Here is a 23298-nt window from a genome sequence, read left to right as displayed (position 1 = left end):
CAATAATTCTTTGGTTGAACAGCTAATTCTCGTATTTGTTTATTCAAAAATAAATAAATAAATTCCAGGTTCTATCTATAGATGATACAAATTTGAACTTTGAACCTCACAAGCTTTTGTAGAAAGCTTACAAAGGACACACAAATCCAGGTGGTTTCGTAACACAAACTGACATATTAGGATCAAATCTTGTACCAGCTGCACACTCGATCTCAACACCTTGTCCATTACTACATAAATAGAACTTGTCACAGTCTTTCGGATGAGGAACAAATATTGAAGTACTGCCAATACAGGGAGTCTCGGCTGAAATAAAATTTAATGATATTAAAGGTATTATAAAGGAACTGTTATATTGTCTAAATATACTAAATTATATTTTTTTTGAATATGTACTATGGGCCTGTAGCCTTTTCTACGGAACCAATGCAATAAGCACAATGATGTGATCTACTTTGAATATTCCATCAACTGTCCATGTGGCATTCGACTTTGTTTAGTTCTTAGTTGATAAGGTCTTCAACTTCATCAGCTCCTGTACCCTCTCTAGAGGATGCTCTCTACAGTTTTAGGGAGTAAGTATTTCTAATAGTGATACTTACTCATAGTCGGTGGTGTTACTAGTGGGTTTGATGGTGAAGGTCGTGTCGGGAAAGGGAATGGTGTTTCTCCTGGAACTGTTACTGGGTTACCAGTTACTGTTCTTTGAGCTACTGCTATTGAACGATCATAAATACCCAGTCCTCCCATGACTAAACCAATCTGATTATTAATCAAAGCTCGCGGTGCTCTTTCCACAAGTAGACCAGTAATTTGACTCTGCAAGTTCTTTCTTTGTGCACCTCTAAATTTCAAGTTGAATTTCACCGACACTGGATTGTTCCTGCAAAAAAAAAAAAATATAAGTGAATGCATGAAAAAAGCAATCAAAAAAAGTCTTTCGACACATGGTTGAACAAGAAGTCCATTGTAAATTCCTCCAGTGCCTCATTGTGATTGTTGAGTATCTGATAATTAGATTTTATGGATATACTATGATTTGTTTATGTCGCTGGTATCGAAGACTGGAGATGAATAGATGTAATGTAATAATTCAGATAATAACAGAAAGAAACTTACGCGAATTGCTCAACAGTGCATCTATCATAACTCGGAAAGCGGTTATTTTCTGTTAAAACACGATCCAACTGAAAAGACAAAAGATCACCAATTGTTTGATTATAAGTATTACTATAGTATAATAACATGAAAAATCTTTGTACCAGTTGCTTTTCATTTGAAATGAAACAGCTACCGAAGTTCAAATGTGATCATCGAAAATTAAATAATACTTACGTAGGCACAGAATGGTCTGGCGTAAAACTTGAATAGGCCAGAACTTTGATCAGATAAAGCAGCTGAGTAAGTGAGATTTAACAAATCAAAGGAGATGTGGAGGAATGTGCTGACCTCTGTAAGATACAATCGGTAAAAAGTGATAAGAAGAAAATGAATTTGAAAAAGAATATGATTTTAAGATTTTTTAGAGGTAGATACGATAATTTACTGTGTGGCCTCATCACAGAAAGTTTAACATGTAAGCATAATGCACCCTTCATTCATCCCGATGAGTCCAACCATCTCCTAAGTTAAATGAGTAGCATTCCTAATCTTTACCTGGAGCCGGTGTTACCACTGGTGGTCTGGTTTGAGGATTCAAGAATCTGATATATCTAACACTCCCGGTTGAGTTTGCGTACAACAACATATCACCAATTCGTAACCATCTGATTCCGTCAAGCACTTCCATTGGTGCATTACTGGCCATGACGTCATAGACTAGAATATCACCAACATCCACCGTTCCATTTAGTACAATATTTACTATCACATCTTTTGTGTTGAAATCTCTGTAAAAGGGAATTCAAATATTACAGTCAAGTAACCTAATTTCGTGCTAACCTATTTTTCGTGCATCTCCGGAAATGATTAATAATTTACATGTGTGACCTCGCGTGACCTCCGCATTTGCTTGTTTTGTAAATATGGGTTATCTGTACAATATCAGCTATTAGAATGAATCCAGGTAAAATATATTAACGTTTACTTTGACAAATACAAAATGGAGGATTCCAGTTATTACCAAACGTCAAAATTTTTTATCGTGCGAATTTCCTTATAATCCCTAGCTGTAATCGGAATTCAAAGTGTCATCTGCTAGAATGAAGTCACGTGATCAAATAGCGGATTCCGTGTAAGCAGAAAAATTCCATCGAAAACAATGTGGGCCATATTCTTATGTTGTTTCAATGACTTTTAGCAATAAATCACGCTACGTATCTTATTTTGTCAGTCACTATTTTTTTTTTTAAATCGTGGTTCTTTGAAGGAATTGTTTCAATTAGTTATAATGAATTGATATTAAAGATAAGTACTAAGATTATACCACTGGGTATCAATAACGTGTTTTTCTCGACTTATTTATAGATCAAACATTGTACACGAAAATAGGTGACGCATTATGCCGCCGTTGTCGAGTTGGTTGCTCATGAAATATGGGTCAAAGTGGGGGATTCATAAAGAAAATCGAAACAAACCAATTTTAATTATTTTGTAGAATATGAGGAAACATCTAAGACATAATAAAAAATTTCCGTTTTTTTTAACTTTGACGGAATTCGATGTTGAATCCTTATATGCACGAAAATAGCTTAGATCACTGTATAACAATGATGCTCTAAGATAATGTAAATGACGAACCCTGCCCCCCAGTTTGACTTTGTTGTTGTCTTTTACTGTTGTAATTATTAATAATGTTTTTCCGTGGACTATTTGGACTATCGTTTTTGTAACAATCGAAAATAAAAACAAAAACATACCCAACTTTTTCAATATCACAGGCGTAATATCTTTCATTAAGATAATGTCTTCTGAATATAGCATCAATCTGTAAACATATAATACAACAATGGCGGAGACAGTTTTACGTCAGAATGGCCCTAATTTCTAACCTAGTTATGAGACTTTTGCCCGAAAAACATGCTTTCGGTGCTGCGAGGGAGGGGGGCTGAAGGGAGCCCATTGCTTCATGGTTTTCCGGATTTGGTTTCACGTATCTCGTACATTGCTGGGGAAATCACCAACCTGCTATAAAGGTTATCAGAATTGTGTGTCTTTGGTTAAGTTTGATACTTACATCGTTACAGAATCTGGAAGCAGCATTTTGGAAAGCTGCCGAGTTCGGATTAGATAGTTCCTGTGTCCAATTTCCCTCATACAGATAGAAAGTGTAGTTGTACAACAAACCATCTAAAAAATAAATAATATCCATAGACAAATTGATTTAAATCATCACATACATGTTTTACAAAGTTTACAATTTTAATTGCAGAAAGGAACTAAGGTTCGGGATGAACGAGCTCATAATGATAGTAGCAACACAGTAATTACTGGCAGAATTTATGAAAGTATTTAGAGGAAATGTTTAGGTCTTAAGAGAAGAAAAAAATTACAACTTACCATAATCAAAAGATGGATCAGTGAGGCCCATATCTGGTTTAGTTTTATCATGTATATTGTTAGTAAATCCTTGTAGATTCAACAGCAGATCACCAATCAACAAGGCATATAAATCATTAAAACTAACTCTTCTAGCTCCCTCTACAATGATTCCTATAACCCGAGCTTTCATCTCTTCTGGTTGTTGGCCAATAAACGCTAAACTGAAGTTTACTCGTAAAGGATCGTCCCTGATTAAAGAAATGAGAGATTTCAATTACTATAATCGGCCCTCAATGCAATGTTAACTAACACCGTTTCCATTTCATTGCATTGAAATTGACCATTGGTACATCGAAAAGTTGCACAGTAGACATTTTCTATACGGTATATTTCAAATACTTACACAAAAGCATCAACTTCACACTTTAGGTAATCCGGGAACCTGAACCTATGAGTTGTCAACATTTCACTGATCTGAAATTATCAAAATACATCGCAAGATATCTTAAATACGAGCATGGAATGGAAGATTTACTGGTTAAAATACACATGTCTATGAACACAAAATCTCAGTACATTACAGTATTGTGAGCAACAGACTTAAGAAATATCTCTATGGACAGTACAATGTAAAATACGTTAGTTCCATTACCTGGTCACAAAAGAGTTGTTCTTGATATTTAAATTCTGGGGAATTTTTATCAGCCAGACCTCGTGTAAATGTTCGGTTTAATACTTGGAATGATAACTTCAATAAGTATGTTGCTAGAAAAGACATTTTATATTCCACATCAGTGTACAGCTCAAATACAACTATATACATTACAAACACTCCTGTGTCATTAAAGATTCCTACTGATTGCATTGAATTGAACAAAATTATAGAAAGCAAATGTATGTCTGGCCTGTATATATTTTTGAATGCATAGGCTAGAATCGGATATTGGTAAGCTTACGTTCGGTAGTGGTGGTTGGTAGTGTCACAGTAGATTCGGGAATCCAGTAAGAAGTAAAACCACCAGGTGATACTATGTAGAAAGTAAAGTTCTTCCAGACCAAAAATAAACCGCCAATGTCCATTACAGCTGTCAAGGTTGAATCGTCTTGGGCCATAATTCTTGGGGCATTTTGTTCAATAATTGTGACGATATCGGTACCAAGTCCAGGATACAGAGGGCTTACAAAGCCGATCTTGAAGTTGATTTCACTGGGATTGGATCTGAAGTTTTTACATAACAAAGAAATGTTTGAACATGCCGCTAAACGTTGACAATTTCAACATTATTATCTTGTTGTTTTTTTTCCCAAGCTGAAAAATTATTTCGGTAACAACCTTCTCAAGAGTCACATTTCAGAACTCTGATCTAATTAGATGTGACAAATTTATGTGAAATATTGGTTCATCATCGTCATATAAATCATTTGGTATAGATACATAGGCAAGGAAAACTCGGGTGCTAAGATGGAGGTATTAACAAATTAAGCTGATATTCTGACTTACGTAAATGAGTCTATTTTACACCCTCTATAAGCTGTGTACATCATACTTCCAGAAAAAAAGCGACTTATCTGAAAAATAATAATCCTTGAATAACAGTACTTATTCGGAAATAAAGCAATTTTTAATTATATAGAACTACATGGCTTTCCCGAGTTCATATCGCCGACAACGACGCTTGATGAAAGGGCACATGAATTTTGTTTCATTTTCGCACTACTTTCTGCTACCGAGGTGCCCTTTGAAAACCTAAATATATCTACTTACATCGTTACAAAACTTTAACTCCAGTTCTCGGAATAATCTAGAATCTGGATTCATTAGTTCTGGTGACCATGTAAAGTTATACAGATTAGCATTGAATTGCATCTTCACCCATTCTGAAAACAGACCAACAATGCACAATGAGTAAGGTAAAGATTGTAAAATCAATTCGAAAAAGTCTTCACGTGATGCCAACATATTTATCGCTATTTTCAATTTTATCCTATTGATTACCAATGTATTGCTAGAACTAACCTGTAGGGAAGACTAGCGGACTGGAAGTGGTTGGTACGATTGGTTTCTGCGTAGTTCTGATAGTTGTAGTGGTAGAAGGTGTAGTTATAAATAACGGATCAGTGATACGTTTGGTATAGTTATGGTGTGTGACAGAGATTATGTATTGTCCAATCACCAGATATAAATCACCCAGGTCCATCACTTCATAATCTGAGATGTTCAGTTTTGGAGCTATTTTCTGCAGGGTGTTTGGTATCAAGGTTCTAAGTTCATCTTTCATTTCTTCAGATAATATCAAGTGAAATCTAACAGTACTTGGATTTTTTCTGGAATCATACAATATTGAAAAATTGGATTATACTACGCATGGTCATTGTCGTGTACATTGGTAGTTTTTAAATCGATTTCAAATCTAACAACGAAATTTAACTCTACAAAATTTTTGTTCGGAACAGAGATTAGGTTTAGAACGTTTACTTACCCGAAAGCTTCTACGCGACATTCTTTATAGGTGAAAACAAATGGGGATTGGAATACATTTCTAAATACTTTATCAACCTGAAATACATAAAGTACATCCGACGTTTTACTAATCAGAACCCAATGAAAACCATACAGGGGCTTGCTTTTCCAGAATGATCAATATTTTGCAGTCTCCGTACCAAACAAGAGCCACAAAGGGCCAATTATGTTCGTAAATTCATTTCTATGGTTTCGCATTAACTAACCTGCCCAGTTGCTATCAATCTTTATCACATCTTCATTGCAAACACAATATGTTCGTTATTTTTCGAGTCACTATTGATGGATATAAATTTGACTATTTGTCATCTGCTTGTCTAGATTGGATGTATACTTACGTCCTTACAGAAGAGCTGTTCTTCCTTTCTAAATTCATAAGAATTCGGGTTATTATGTTGTGGAGTGTGTGTAAAGTTATACAGTAGATAGGTAATATTGGCCAACACAGCATCTATAACAAAATAATATTGCATATTTGTATTTGCTCAAACATAATTGCACCTTTTACGCTCGTCAAACGTCTACATAAATGAGTTTATCTGGTCGAGCTTGACCCATTCAAGATGATTCATTTCGTTTACGATACATGTTAAAAAGAAATTCTTTAGTATTCGTATTTTAAGGGTATGCTGCATCACAGATCTTAGTTTACTACAAGGGATCCATCATTGTAGGCACAAAATAATATAAAATTCGGACTGTAGCATACCATATAACAAAGGTCGTTCAGTTGTGGTAGGTGGTGGGGTTGGTGTCTGTGTAGAAGACATCTCAGTATAGGTAGGAGATGGAGAAATGGTAGGGAAACTATCAGTCAATGACGTTGACGAGATCGTGGACGTAACGACTTGTGTTGATGTCGGCATAAACGTTGGTGTAGGTGGTGCTGTGTAATTCGTTGGTAACTGACTTATCTCGTGTCTGTTCAATATCAACCACATGTCACCAGCTTTAATAAGCAGGTAGCCATTTTCTGTTTTCTTTGGTGCCTTGAATTCAAACGTCCTTCTTGTGGTATCTTTCAGTTGATCACTCATCATTTGACTGAACGTCAATCTGAACGTGGTCTTTAAGGGATTCGGACTGTAAAATACAAAAAATACCTTGTGATTTCCGAAAAGTTTGTGACAAAAAATGGTTTGAATCCGCTTGAATTGATAGGTTTTTGGATATATTTTGCTAAAAATCTGATCCATAATCAGCATATTCTTACTAGAGGCTACAATGCTGGAAACCTATCGTCGTTAAAGTCATCACCAAAGAAAAGAAAAGGAATACAACTTACTCAAATCTTGCAATATCACATTCTTTGTAAGTCAAATACAGGATACCAGTTTTATCTCTGAATATATCATTCAACTGAAAAACATAACGAGTATAATATGAAAAGATATTATCCACACCCAGATTTGATTGTTGGGAGGGGCAAGTAATATATCACTAGGGGTATGAGAGCTTCTCAGCGTTTTTTCGCCCTGTTCACTCCACTTCTGCACTACAAGAAGCCACTAACCCCTTTCAGTCGTCAAATAAATAATTTTATTCACATTTATTGAATATCAATTTTTATCACGAAAAATAATCCATATAGACATCGTCAGATTTTGATAATGTGGTATATCTCTTATTGTGAGCCCTGATCTTCAGGTCAGTTTCAGGTTTCCACGTCTAGTTATGTCCACAGATCTGCGCTTTTTGGACAAAATCTCAGTCACCGCGCTAAACCCGCATTATACTCGATATGATGACAGGAATGGCAATAATAGTTTTTGAGCACAGGTCTCGGGGGTTTCTCAACATTTGTTGACGTCTCATACCCGGTTGAGAAGCACTGCTATATGGTTTCAAGTTGTAATGTGGGGAGTGGAGGGTGTCCCTCTTGCCTCCTTGAAGTTACGGTCCTCGTATTACCAGTGAGTCGAAACAAATCCCCAGTTGCCCCAAAATAGATTCTATTCCCAAATAAAAAATAGCACAATATATGCTCTTCGCAAGCAACAATTATTATCAACTTCCCTTCTTATCTCCCTTTAAATAGTATTTGTCCATTTAGTATGGGATGTAAACGTCTTTAGAACCTCAGTATACTTACATCCTGACAAGCTCTATCTCGGTATATTTTAAATAATGTCGAATTTCTGTTGTATAGATCTAACCAGTCTGTCATATTGTAAACCTCGTAAGTTAGGTACACATTTGTAGCATCTACAATCAGAAATAATCGTCAGAAATCAATTTAACAACCCATACCAAAAATCACTGACTGAAAAGATCGAACTGTATCACGAACTCTTTAAATGGATAAATAGAACAATGGATACTTCGAAAATATGTTCATCATATTACAGTGATATGATTTTAAACATTAGTTTGAAATTCGAATACAGAATATTTATTGCAACGAGAGCGTGACTTTAAAAACAGAGACGTACCATATATCAAGGGTATTTCTATACTTGATGTAGCTACAACAGGAGGGGTGGGTGTTATATCTGGAACAGCGGTAGTATACACTGTTGAAGGTACAATAAACTCAGACTTGGAGGCGTAAGAGTCTTTCAGAATGAAGAACATTCCACCAACTAAAATGACTTTGTGACCAGGCATGTCAAAATGCGGCCGGGAGTTTTCTAGCGTGTCCTTCACGGTTCCTTCTAAGAGTTCAGAGTTCTCGGTTTTAAAGACTAGGTTGAAACGTATTGAATCAGGCGATGTACTGAAAACAAAAACGTGTTAATTCAAAAGAAATTCAGATGGTGATTTTGTCTTACGTCTTTTGTCCTTGAAAATTTAACATATTGCGGAAACACGGGTTCATGAACATAACAGTGTATCTTTGACTTTGAAAAGCCAACGATCATGATCACGAAATTACGAAAAGATTAAAAGGTTGCTGGTGGACAATTTCCGAACCTTGTACAAATGCATTTTTCAATACATTCATGAGAGGGTATTTATTGGTATAAATCAGTTTTCACATTCGGTACCAACGTAGTCAACTATTTTTCACCGGAAGTTGTATCATTTTACTTACGAAAATACTTCTAAATCACAGGTTTCATACAGTAATTTAAATGTTGGTGTATTTGAGTACAATTTGGCCAACTGCAAAGAAAACGGTTGTATTATCAATTTAGAGAATTTACGCAGCCGAATTGGAGCATTTCACCACCCCTTGCCCCATTGTCCGTTTGTACAACAATTTGCTTAGAATATTTGATAATTCTGTATATACCACTACAATTAGCCTACTAGCCATGTATAATGCCACGTTGAAGGTCAATTCAAAAAAACTTGAAGGCAATTAATATATTTTTTTTAAATGTGCAATACATCCGATAAAAAACACAATTGCTAGCTTCAAGGCAAACAATGTTTGGTTTTTAGCAAACAAAATGGATTTTTAAAATACCCTGAGGCAATTAATCGTAATTTGTTGACAGATTGCGACAATACACTGCTTTTGATCAGGGATTAGGATTTCTTTTTTTAAATAACGGGGTGACCTTGACATTCTGTGTAAACTCGTCAATCATGATAAAAGAAAATCTTATGAAAAAGACTCATGAAATATATAATACTCACATCTTGACATAACGCATCTCTATAAAATTTAAACTGTACAGAATTACGATCCAATAGTTCCTGTCTAAATGGGAATTGGTAAAGACGATATCCCATTGTTACTTTAGCTTTTCCTAAACAACGAAGATAAAACCATTCTAGTAAACATTGTGGGTAATATGAGATAGTTATTAAATATACATAAATTGAATATTTGACATTTTGGTTGTGCACATTGTCATAAACATGTCTCAAGGTGATACACACGAACGATTCAATAAATCAAATAATATTAAAGTCCATGCATGGTTCGTCTATTTGTAGTCTTACACAAAGTGGGACTAGATGGTCAAGTCTACTGCATACACGTGACGTCATTGACCGTTCTTCAAAATGGAAAATCTTGGAAAAAGCGACTAGTCTGACGCCCGAAAATGGCCATTCATGGACTCAAAAATTCAATGTACTAATGTCCTTTCCAAATTCATAACACCTGAGAATCTCAATTATAAATCGAAATAGACCATTAATGTCAATTTTTAGAAGGATAATATTTGTACTTACTGATAAATTTGATGATAGGAATTGTGGCTAGTGGATCTATGGGTGTCGTTGGTGCTGAAGTAAAATTGGAAAAATATTATCATCAGGTATGAATAAAAATCTGAAATCCCAGCGATTTACGTGATGCTGATGTTAATTTACACGTATTTAAGCTATCTTCTAATCTGAATTGTAGAGACAATCTTGAACCTGATTGTGGCATGAACGTTTAGGTATAATACAAATCCACTTTGTTATGTGATAGAATATTCTTTTGTCTACGATGTTCCAAGCCATATTATATTTTCAGACCCTTTTGATATTTTCGAGTGGACAATCATTTAAAGATTGTAGTATGTTGTATCTATTTCTTATCTTACCAATAGTAGTTGATGATGTATCTTCTGGTTTCGTCCAGTTTCTTGGAATCAAATCTAATGACCTGTTATTCAAGACTAGCCATAAGTCCCCAACATCCAGAGTGTCGACTTGTTGGAAACCAGGAGGATAAAAGATCTTTCGAGGAGCGTTGGTCTTAAGAACTGAATCAATATCATTTTTGAGTGAATCTGATATCTCAGCATAGAAATACAAATCAAACTCAACATCTTCTGGATTAGTTCTATAAAAATTTTTTTAAAAGAAATAATAAAGCATAGAAAAATAGCGAGTATCTAAATTGAAAGGCAATCCACAGCACGGTCTAATCTTCATATTAATGACTAAGGTTAAGGATAAGGACAACCGATGCTGGTGGGAACTGCGATTTTTTGTTGTCGGTGTGCTCAGATCGACTTAATCCAGCAATTAATCTGATTTCCCCCAAATGACTCAAGTTCGATCCTAGAAACTGTGATTTTACTCATCATTCAACTAAGTAATAACGAGACAGATTTATTTTGCATAACTGTATTTTTTTTTTCAAATACCGTTACAAGCTTCAGGCAGTTGGATGTCTAACATTTGGCGACGAATGTTACCATATTTGTATTAAACTGTATATTCTTGCCTAATAAAGAAAAAATTAAGTCATTACGTAAAATGGGGGTCAAATTATAAAGTACTTACCCGTATCTATTTATCTGACAATGTTGATAAGTGAGAAAGAGATAGCTGGCCTTGTAAAACCGGTCAATCTAGAATGAAGACAGGATACTCATCAGTACGTGTTCTCACAAATAACACGTCATGTCTTACAATCGTTATATCACTGACAAGGAACATTCAATCTAGAACTACTTTAAATTCATGTCACATACAGCCGTGGGAACAATACTCGATTTCTACCATTTTGATTTATTGTTCATCGAGTCCATTAATTATATAATGTTTCATGTATGTATTGAATATATTTGATATCAGTATCGTAAGTAAGGAACTTTCTATGTCTTAATGAGATATTCTTTCAAATACTGTTAAATCGAATCTTCTATGTTATTGCATGTTATTTTACTTACATCATCACAAAAGTTTTTCTCCAGCATTCGGAAGTAGTCAGAAGATCTATTGTTTAATTCTGGTCTATAGGTAAAGTTATACAGTCGATATACTGCCCTGGCTACAGTTGTATCTGAATTGTTAAAACAGATGAATAGTCATGATTTATTAATTTGACTAGTAATAAACCATCATACCATTGTCGAGAAGGTCAATTGAATTACTTGCAAACTGCCTCAAGTTGCTTCAGCTATTAGTACGATATCAATATGATGTGGTTGACATAATTACCATATTTTGGTGGAAGGGTGGAGGTAGGTGTTGGTGGTGGTGTTGGGAAATCCGAACATATTGGGCCAATGACTGTTACAACTTCCTCCTTACTGGAACCAGATCCGACAATTGGATACAATGAACCAACACGAATAAGCTTATAGGGCCAAACCTCAGCGCTTGGTGCATATTTCTCTAAAGTGGTCATTGAAACGTTTGCTAACCGTTCTGGACGAGTGGTTGAATATACCAATCTGAAGGTTACCTTTTCTTTATCACTGTAATATTTATATAAAATAAAAGAATGAGTAATTGACAAGGGAGCAAAGATTTCGTTCGAATAAGAGGCACGAGATACGATGGAAGCATTTGAATGATAAAACGAAAGATTACAATACATGTATTCCATATAAAAGCTTAAAAATATGACATATGCAAACTGAAAAGATTCATAAACCAAGGGGCTACCCCAACCTTACTTTTGACATTTTGAAATGTTACTTACTGAATGCAAATATCGCAGTTTTCTAATATATAGTCCAAAGCTTTGTTCATCTTCATGTAGTTGGTGATCTAAAATATGAAAATATACCATGTCAACGTCATCAGCGAAAAATCTTAATACATTTGGAAAGTTCATTATAAAGAATATCATTACGAGCTGAACCGAGCTTAGTTCCCTGCTGTAGGATTGACTGTAGGTTTCATACATTTTAACAAACCGTTCACACTTGACGTAACCTTCTTGGGAATTGAATATAATTTTTTTTTTTATATTGTAGTACCGATTTGGATTTTGGAGCATTATTTTAATTGGGAAAAAAGAATATCTTCAGTTTTAGCAGAGACAAAGAGTAAACCTTGCTGCATACCTGCCTACATGTTTCATCTTTCAACACCTGGAATCTCAGAGAATTCCTGTTTCTATAATCTGGATGGTATGGGAAATCAAACAATCTATAGAATAACTCAACCAATGTCACTCCTAAAAATAATTTGAGTTTTAGTCATTAAAGAAGAAATCTAGGAGTGGTATATCAACGACTCGGAGATAAGAAAATACTTGAAAACGTTTTGCATGTAACAATAACGTACACGACTTCTTGCTCTTGATCTAGGAAGGATTGGAAATCCCCATATGACTTCCATTTTTAAAACACATTTTACAGCTCAATCATCAGGGCCCAAACAGTGCCATAATACATAATTGTCATTTCAAAAATCCATAATTAAATTGTAACAAATAACATTTACGAACATTTATAATTGACAAACCTGTAAATTTAGGTGTTGTTATAGGTGTTGTTGTTGGTGGTGTTGTTATCTCTATAGAAGAATACATATAATCAGATCGTACACTACTACTTTCAATACTTGATTCCATGCTTGTTAACTTCATACTACCCGTTTCTATACGTGAAGCCATGCTTGTTAACACTATATTACTATTTTCTATGCTCGATTCCATGTCTGGCAATTTTATACTACTGCTAGCTTCTTTGTCTGATTCCATGCTTGTTAACATATTACTACTCGTTTCTATGTCATTATCCATGCTATATAAGAAAGTACTTCCAACAGCGTCAAACATGCTGCTGATTTCTATGCTTGTCAAGTAAATATTGGAAATTTCAATACTATCAATCAGGTTTTCCATGTTACTGCTTATGCCTGAATCTACAGGTGTGGCTATGCCGATTTCCATGCTTGGTGTTATGTTAGTGGGTATTTCAATACTAGAAGTAAAAGTTTGCACTGGATGCAGTGTGGAGGAGACGATCATAGAACAAGCAATGCCACTAAAACCACAAGAGCTATTGTCAGAAATAAATATCGTAGAACTTTGCAGGTAGATATTAGAAGATAGTTCCTGTGATGCCACCGAAGACGAAGCTGTGAAATAGGTTAAACACAGTGTTAGAAATATCTTGCGGCGTCAATTTCACTAACAGCCGAAAAAGCATCAGATACCCACTTTCAATGTCAACATATTTTAAATATTACATGCTGCATAAGGTTATAAAATTACAAAGTACCACTACCATTATTATAAATATTACTGTTTAGAAACTATGTAAATTATATCCATAGAGTAAAGTTGTAGTTTAATCCGCTAATTATATAATGTATAAAAATATAATTCTAAATTACACATGCTTATAACATCACCGTTAAGTTAGGCTCTCAACAATTTCAGCTCACACAGCTAACGTTTGACGCAATAGAAAGTTAAAACTGTAAGTCATACTTACCAGGCGTTGGTGTTGGTATCGGAGGTGTGCGTCTGCTGGGAGTTGTTGGTGTTGTTTGTGGCTTAGGTGTTGTCGGAGTTGTAGGGATATAGTAAGTTTCGTTTGCGACAACAAACACATTTCCAACTTGATATATAAGTTTTCCCTTCTCTATAAATCTTGGAGCACTCTTTTCGATGACATCGATTATTGTTTGATTATCAGGATTTATTCCTTTATAAGTAATGGAGAAAATGATCGAATTCGGATCCTCTCTGAAATATGGAAATAAGTACATGGAAGATGTTATAACATAGTCGAAGTTTAGGTTATATCTACCCAAGTCTTCAGAAGTGAACAATACTTTCTTTCAAATGTGTTGTTTCTATTATCCCATCCTATTTGAATTAGCCAAGAGCAGCATACCGGGAAAAATCAACCCCACCCCTATCAAAATCCAGTCATGTATGGCACATTTATACTTACCCAAATCCATAAACCTTACACGAGAAGTAATGTTCTCCTTGATTCCCCAATAGATGTAGTCTTTCGAACTGAAAACAAAGTTTCTAGAATTACTTACTCATTACAAGCATCCGGATCTTTCCTAGTTTGTATAAGAACTAACACATCTTGCAAAACTTAATTTATTGGAACATTTATCATTCTCATTATATTTGTTATACGAAAGGTAACTGAAAAGCTGGATGATGATGCATTAATTATGCACTTAGATAAACTATGACCCAACTGAACTCCCTTCGTAAACAGTATTTATGGTTATAAAAATACCTACGTCTTTGCAGAATGGCATCGAGATACCTTTGAATTGTGGCGACAGAGGAAACTGGAGACCAGGATTGTAGGTAAAATTATATAATTTGAATACTTTATCTACTTCAATACCTGAAAATAGTCATAATACATATTGGAGGACTGGATACTGAATGTATTAGATAATTTGATTAGTTATGGATTCATTCTTTGACCGGGATTCTAAGTTTCGACAGATATATTACCTGGTACAGTAGGAACAGTAGGTGTTGTTGTGGCTCTGGTTGTTGGCAAAGGAGTTGTGGTAAGTGGTCTACCAGGATTAAGTTCAAAATCCATATCCCAGGGAGTCACTAAAAGATCGCCAATCAGTTTAAGCTTCAAATTGGACATCGGTATACTCTTAGCAGAGTCCATGATTATCTTGATCAAGTCGGTTTGTAGACTGTGAGTCTCATTACCACGGAAAAGAAGTTCAACATCCAAACCAAGAGGAAACATACTGAAATAAAGATACAGTTTACTCCTTATAAATCAGAGCAGCTGGTTGTGTGATTTTGACGTCAGTTATGTATTGCATTTTGGAAAATATTCGGAATTTTCTTCCATTGATATATCAGGTTCACTTGAGAACCGTGAAATCGTGTGATATCAATTATGTATGTTTACTTATATTAAAAGGATCTTACTTATATTTAGCTATTGTACAACCCACGTATCGGTTCCTAAATTTACTGCCTCTGAAGAACGAGTCAATCTGAAAAAGAACAAACGGATCAACCAACAGTGCAGTCCTCTTATCATTGGCGTGTGCAGAAGTTAGGATTGGGAGGGGCCACCGCCATTCCTTTTACAGGGGTTCAATTATTGAAAATATAGGGTTTAAATCTTGCATTTATTCAAATTGAAAGAATTTTCAATCAACAGTTTAGATTTAATAAAAAAAAATATATATGTATTAAAACAAAAGAATTGTAATATTTGGCCCAGGCGGAACATTTTTGTTTACATATCTACAAGTTACATTGATAGCAACAACAGCACCTATTCCTCTTATTCTAACACACAGCTGTTGAATCAAAATGGTAAGGTCTTCGTTCAAGGAAATAATCTAACAGATTACCATATGGAATTGTTACTTTACTTACATCATTACAGAAGAGGTCAGCGTGATATTTATAGCGTGATGAATTGGGATAATTGAGATCTTCAGTATAAGTTAAATTATATACTGGTATCATTACATCTGCTGTTATACCATCTATAACAAAAACAACGACATATACGAGACAATGATACCAATAACCCAAAAGACTAAGGGCCATATGCAGTTTATATCTAAACTTTGGCTAAAGTTAGACTTAAGTCGAACTTTGGGTATACACCGGTCGATCTTTACGAAAGTCGTGCTTAAATTGTAGAATATGAAAGCCTTAATCCTAACTTTGTAAAGTTCGACCATAGCCAAAATTCAACTTTAGTAAAGGTAAGAGCGCTGCATACGGCCCTAAAGGTGCCTTACATGACTCAACTATTTTGTGGAGCTAATTTAAGTATAATTAAATCTTTTATTATAGCGCAGAGTATAGTCGTACTTACCTGCATATTATCATTGTTTAACAGTAGCTTAAAGTGGATTGTTTTCTAAATTTTGTAGTGTATCGAGAACACTGATGTCATCAATTTGCGCCATTCCAAATTTCAGTAAGACGTCTGTGATTTACTGACATTCCACTAAAACTACCTCTTTTCTGGTAGAAAATAATGCATTTCCTGTGGAAGTGTAATTAGTAAGACAGAAAGTTATCAACACTCACTGTTAGATGCTTCCCAAGCCACATGTATGTCAATAAGATAATCATCAATCTGGCGATATACCACGTTCTCATAAGGTATACGTTTAGTATTACCCCATATCACATCTAATATCTTCTTCTTACTCACATTCCGAACATCACCATCAAAATCTAATTCAAAGAATACTTCTACTAAACCATGTCTGAAACGGAATATCCAGAAACAATGTATGTCGGGAGATAAGGCAAGATATGTTCCAAAATTCTAGACTAAACTACAATCTAGCAAATCTTATTCGAGTTTCTGTATTTTCAAATATTACTGAGATTTCAATAATACTTAAAATGGAATAAGCAACGAATGATAAGAAAGCTTCACAGAAATATAATATATAGAAACTGTCTCCCGGACAAACTGTAGTTACAGCAGAGTTACAGCATGTAGCTAAAAGCATGCAAATGTAGTGGTAGACTTACTTTCCTTTCATCATACAAGCACAGTCTTCTCGAGCAGCTATATCTCTGAAAATACCAGAAACAAATACGAAAAGGTTTTTCAGTTCCTTTTTTAACTGCAACATTGCTGATTATCAGTTATATGATTAACCGAACAGTCTTGTGAAAAGTTTATTTTCTATGAGCTAGCAAATGTGAAATGCAAAGCTGCATGTTAATTATACATGAGTATGATTTATATATTAAACTAACAGTTGCAGACTCTGTGCTGAAGGCTTAGGGACTAATTCAAATAATATATTATGCTCCGTCCCAATTTACCTTTATTTTTAACATGACAATCCTTTTCAAAGGTAATAACATACTTAAAAGTTTTCAATTGTAGCTTGAATGACGTTTGATTCTTTAATGAAGCTTCGCAACTTTCCATTTATGTGATATATTTATTCTATGTATTCAATCCCTAGAGACATGCAGGTCTAATCACACCAAATGACGATAATGTTCCACATATTATATACAGAATGCTACATCCTATTTCAGCAAGATTTAATAGCCTTGGGATAAAGAAATATGAAGCCTTGAAAAAATATTTTGATCGGCTTATACATAAAAAAAATCCTATAGTAAAAACTTGATCTTTTCAATCGATATTCGTTTTATTACTTGGGGAAAAACAGAAAAAAATATTTTCTTCGAATATGACCTCCTTTCAAATAATGATGTCATAATCTCGGTTATAGGAAAATATGATTCACGATTCATGATTCAAGATTTGGGGTGTAAACGTACCTGAGCTCTACTACTCTACATCCATTATAGTTCTTCGAAAAGTTCCGTTGAAAATAATCATCCATCTGCAATATAGGCGATGACAACAGTAAGAATAATTGATAGAAATAGATGCTGTGAGACTCAGCTTGGATTTCAGATTAACCCTCTGGATTATGTATTAGTTTTATTCTGTTTTGAAGAAACTCGTAACCTTTGCTCCCAATTCAGAAGCTAGTTATACTGTTTGTAATATCATGCTATTTTAGTTGAATGTAGATGAATCCTATCTGCAAGACTTGGTTTGGATGGAAGGCCGAGAACAGACCTACGAACACTTACCGCATCACAAAAAGGAACAGCAACACTTCTAAATGCAGCTGACCTGTTATTAGCCATGTCTGGCGTGTAAGTTTTATTGAGTAACCGAACAGATACATCGGCTTCTTTTCTTCCTGTCAAATACAATGTTAACCTTATAAAATATAGCAATATAGGGTTATAAATAAATAACAAGAATACCAACACATCATCATGACTATCAAACCAAGGAGTCGCACATGCTATTCTTTCTACATATGATTAAGTTAATCAAGAGGCAATGCCATGCTCGGTGCTTTGACTGTATTAGGGCATTATTACGTCATTTATTATTGAATGTCTTTACTGTGCACAGCCTTGGGGTTGACTTTACAACTGACCGACTGACTCCTGAATATCAATCACAATTCTTTATTCCTGTATAGTTGTTGTATATACGATGACATGTTTAAACCCTCCCAACAAATAGAATCAACGGAAAAACCTCAAAAGGAAAATATCTTGTTTTTAAGATAAAGATTTCAAAACTAGGTTTTCTTTTGCTTAGAGCGAGCACTTGAGAATGTCTGATAAAAAGGAAATAAAAACTGTGATAGACGTGACGTTAAGATTAATTGTTGAACTGAGTATTACATGCCTACAATCAATATCAATAATATTCAAGAGATCAGAAAAAACAACATATTTGAATGATATCATGTGTAAAGTAAAGTAGCTATGCTGCATGTTCCATGTTATATCCAATACCATTATCTTACTCTAGATCTTACAGAGACACTAATGCACTCGATGTCAACTGGTAGCACAAAAACTTATCTTCGACTTCAGTTTAGGTTAAAGAAGAGGAGCCTCTTATTCCCCCCTTTCGTCCCTCTAAGGTGTTAAAACAAATCGAATGTGACATCTCTGTCTTAGTTGAATCCGCGGATTCCTAGGAGAGCCCGTGACATATTGGCATATTCGTTCTTTCAGTAGGATTGTACATTAACGTCAGGGGCTCGACATAATAGATTTGAATAAAAATTACATCCTGTATATCTGATTAGGGTACATGGTGTTTGACATTATGATGCTTATGATTTAATGATTCAGACGTATTTATAATGGTTCGTCTTATCTTGATGTAACCTCACTGAAATGTTTATTCCATCATTGAAACAAGATAGCATACTTGCTCCCATGTGTCCTTTTTTAAACACGGAGAATCTTAAAGAATGTAAGTGTTGTGTTGTTAATAGCACATCTGGCGAATTTTCAAAATATCCATTTGCGAATAAAATTACCTGCAAACTTCATCTTTGAATAATAAATAACCATTTTACACGAATCGTTAACTTTTTGGGGATGGGTTCTGAACTGAGATTTTTCTTGAAGAAGTTTGTCCAAATGTAATCACAAGGACAAATCTGACATGTATCTTCCCAATTGGAAAAGACCACAAGCTGGCAAAATCAATTAGATAGTCAAGAAATTAGTCCAATAGTTGCCATTCAGGTTTTGAAGTGAATAACCCCTCTGTGCAGTACAGATTACTCAAAGAGATTTCTATATATATTTCTTAAAATATTTTAAATAAAATGTTTACTTGTTAAATATTTAAAGCGTAAGCAATTCTGCAAGGATTTCCCAGTATTAAACGATTACCTTAAAACTCATTAACTCTACCAGAATTGTGCCGAGGGCTCATTGGGGTCATTGCTGACATTAAGCTTCATATTATGTCATGTAAGCTTAAATGAAATAACAGTGTAGTATACATACCATAGTGAGCGTTGTTTTTATATTTTGAAGCAAGAAGAAAATAAACTAAACAGGCAATGGCAGCAGCTATTATAATGGCGCCAATTATAAACATTAATATCAAACAGCATCTGTTAGCCGACTTCTTTTCTGTTCTTCTAGACGTCCAAGAACTTCTGGTTATTAAACTTGCTGTGTCCGAGTGTAAGCCCCTTTTTGACAGACGTCCATTTTCGTTTTCTCGTGTCAACGTGAAACTATTGTCTGCAGGTGCATGTCCATTTATATACTGAAATATATTGAAACTCGTGAAACCATAGAGAACTAAAATTACAGACATGAATAATCCTAATGTCACTGGTAAACCTCTCTGGAGTTAACATGTTGCATGAAAGTGCGAACAGATGTTTAGGGGGCCTCTTTCATGTTTCGGCACCAACAACCGACAATTATGTTCCGTTTCTACAGTCAATACTAATGAACTTCTAGGTCAAGCTAAATGAAGAATAAGAGTTAGTTAAATGAAGTTAAATGAACAACGTTGAATCATCAAAGGAACCGCTTCCTTTTTACCAATTGACACAAAGAAGCATAGTGAAAGGTCAATAATCCATACTGCCTGTACAGGATGTTAACAGTTTAAGAAACTGATCAATCAGTGAAAAGATTAAGATATATATACGGTATTTGTTTTCTATTTCCAAAAGACGGTCTTCATTTTTAAAGAGAACTAAAAACTGTCAACAAGAATTCAGATAAAACAGAGTCAAGTAGAAAATTCCATTAACAATACGGTTTTATTTCCTTTCAGCGATATTAAAATAGCTAGTGTTGTAAATGAAAACAGTAAGTAGTTTTTGATGTCTCCAGATAAGAGCTTTATGATGATAAATCATTACGACATTCATTGAAAATAATTTGAACAATGACGTGAATGGTCGCAGCATCGTACAATATTTGAACAGAATTATTAATATGTTTTGCCATTGTATGTCTCTACACAGTTTTTTCCTCATAAAATAATCGCAAACAACTGTTGAAATATTTCGCTTATTGAACATATGTCTATTACAAAAAAAAACATTTCCACATCTTGCAGGAAAGATTTCAGAAAAAAGTTGCTTCAGTGCAAAACATGTGGCAAATGTTTTATCCACCACCATGTTTTGAAATATAAAAAAAAATTAATTGGCAAAAAATCTATTACGAAATAAGACCATTTTACAGCATTTCGTTACAAGGGACCTCATACGTTACAAGGGACCTCTTGCGAGAGCCAGCATTAGCTTCAGACTGAACCATGCTGTTGTTCACGGATTATCAAACATTACAAAGGCGGATTCAGAAACAATTAATAATCCAAGTCAAACACTATTGATATTTCAAGTAACCATAAAATATAATAATTATAAATATTGTATAAATCGCTTCTAATATATGGGAAATACTAGATTGAATAGATCAACAAGAACTATTGTGTTAATTGATAAAGATAAAATATAGTTATTATCACATTATTCCACTGTCTCTGGAATAGTTCAGCTGAAAACAACACATAGAGTAATATGCATTGGTTCATAGTCAGTTAAGTCGGAACATTAAAGAAACTGTCATACGATTTCGTTGGAATTCGAGAATACAAATTATAATTTCCAAGTTCTTGAATCATTCTTTATCTCTAGAGTCTAAGTCGACTCTCTATTTTAAAATTAAAGAGAACTTGACATACTACTAGCAACTGGATGGTCTCAGATTTTAGATTGACGACAATATAAAATGTTTGCCACTTGATAGAACAGAGCATCTGATAGCAAACTGCGGCAAGAGCGATTTTGTATAGTGTCGATACGCTCCGATCACATTAAATCAAGCGATTAATTAAATTCTCCCAGATGTCACCAATTGTCAAAGAATCAATTCGAATAATAAAATACTGGTAAAAAATAACATGTTCTTGAAAATCATGATCACTCTTTGATGAAATATAAATATTTGAAATATCTACATTAAAATAAATCAAACAGGAGTCATGGAAAATTCTTACCTGCGGTTTTGTGTGCCAAATATTATGGTCATTTGATGATTGTGCATTGCGCAGCCACTGGTTGCTCCTCGGCATATTGTCTTTCAAAAATATATTGTTAGATTGTATGAAATAAATAAACACTTAATATCCTTATCAGTAAACCACCATTATATCACGAAAGGTAAAGAAATCACACTATCATCCAACCGAAATGTTACAGATAGAAGTGGTCAAGCAAAGAAGGAAGGTCCTAATGGTTGGGATGTTCCCCGTATTACTCGACTCAAAACCCAGGTCCATTAATCATTAATACTAATTAGGCTTGTTACTGGTAAATCAAGATTTGCAGACCTGTTTAAGTTTTATAACAAGATATTGTCACCCTAGCCTTAGGGTACTGAGAGTTAAGTCCCTTTTGATTACTGTTGTCAACTGGACTTCAAACACGTGCTTGATGGATTGCAGAAGACTTTATTAAACATGTATTTGTGCGCAAATTGACATCTTTTCCTAGAATATTATGCAGAAATGGTGAACTATATTGGTTTTTCTATGTCATTACACGGATTTAGTCTTCGACGTTAAATAATGGTTTCTGGCGTTAGAGTGTCGTTTATGTAAATAAAAACCGGTTATTTTTACAGGATATGAGACATAGTTTCTCCACCCAAAACATTCAGATTATATTATTCATTTATTTTATTCCAACCAAATTAGTAGAAACCCATTAAATAGTTATATTTAGATTATATTTATCTATTCTCTTTTTTGGACCTGAATTTTTAATTCATCACGTTTCTTCCCTTACATGTATGGTAAAACTTCTTTCTATTAGCTTCAGTCGAAACTGTTGTGCTAGACGTTCAGAAAGTTGAAATTATAACAACCCTCGATATTCATTTATCTGAGGGTCTTTGTCCTTTAGTTAATACAAAAAAAAAACAGCTAGACGAGATGGATAAGAAAGGGTTTTCTACATCATCAATATATCGTTCACTCCTGCACAGAAACTTATTCCTCATCAGCACCCCTTCACACGCGATATTTTTACCTAGATATGAATAATGTTTTATGACAATCATGGTCTTGATAATTTATTCCATTATCAAATACTTCCCAGACTAAATTATTTTCGGAAATGCTCCAGACTGTTAGACATAAAGTGAATTAATTACAGCCTTGATATGATGATATGCTAATTACGTTTTCTACTTATGAAGTTGTCAAGATATGACAGTTGACAATCCTTGACCAGTCCGTATTATCTGGTGATTTATATGTTTATCATCATTCAGACATGTTAAATTTACTAATGGAAATGGAGTGTCATACAATAATAAGGATATATCACAATTGACTCAGCTG

General features: G+C 34.4%; 1 protein-coding gene across 1 annotated transcript; it reads right to left on the bottom strand.

Moving 5' to 3' along the window:
- Positions 1-127: 127 nt before the first annotated feature.
- LOTGIDRAFT_232880 (hypothetical protein) lies at positions 128-22026 on the bottom strand (the record flags this gene model as incomplete). The annotated part of the gene is made up of 42 exons (XM_009058177.1): positions 128-306; positions 603-883; positions 1120-1187; positions 1336-1451; positions 1657-1889; positions 2859-2926; positions 3176-3288; positions 3499-3728; positions 3884-3954; positions 4133-4245; positions 4437-4699; positions 4982-5049; positions 5246-5358; positions 5498-5805; positions 5961-6037; positions 6340-6452; positions 6711-7084; positions 7287-7360; positions 8094-8206; positions 8434-8717; positions 9036-9106; positions 9587-9699; positions 10130-10183; positions 10489-10730; positions 11177-11244; positions 11566-11678; positions 11837-12096; positions 12324-12391; positions 12691-12803; positions 13094-13711; positions 14071-14324; positions 14536-14603; positions 14846-14955; positions 15069-15325; positions 15513-15580; positions 15972-16084; positions 16641-16822; positions 17097-17141; positions 17868-17932; positions 18189-18301; positions 19929-20196; positions 21952-22026. The coding sequence occupies 42 exons, from the start codon at positions 22024-22026 to the stop codon at positions 128-130; spliced, it is 6597 nt and encodes a 2198-aa protein (XP_009056425.1).
- Positions 22027-23298: the final 1272 nt, after the last annotated feature.

The sequence above is a fragment of the Lottia gigantea genome (genome assembly GCF_000327385.1).
Source record: "Lottia gigantea unplaced genomic scaffold LOTGIsca_33, whole genome shotgun sequence".
Classification (NCBI taxonomy): domain Eukaryota; kingdom Metazoa; phylum Mollusca; class Gastropoda; family Lottiidae; genus Lottia; species Lottia gigantea.
The sequence above is the reverse complement of the archived record's forward strand: the minus strand, read 5'-3'. Positions and strand labels throughout refer to the sequence as shown.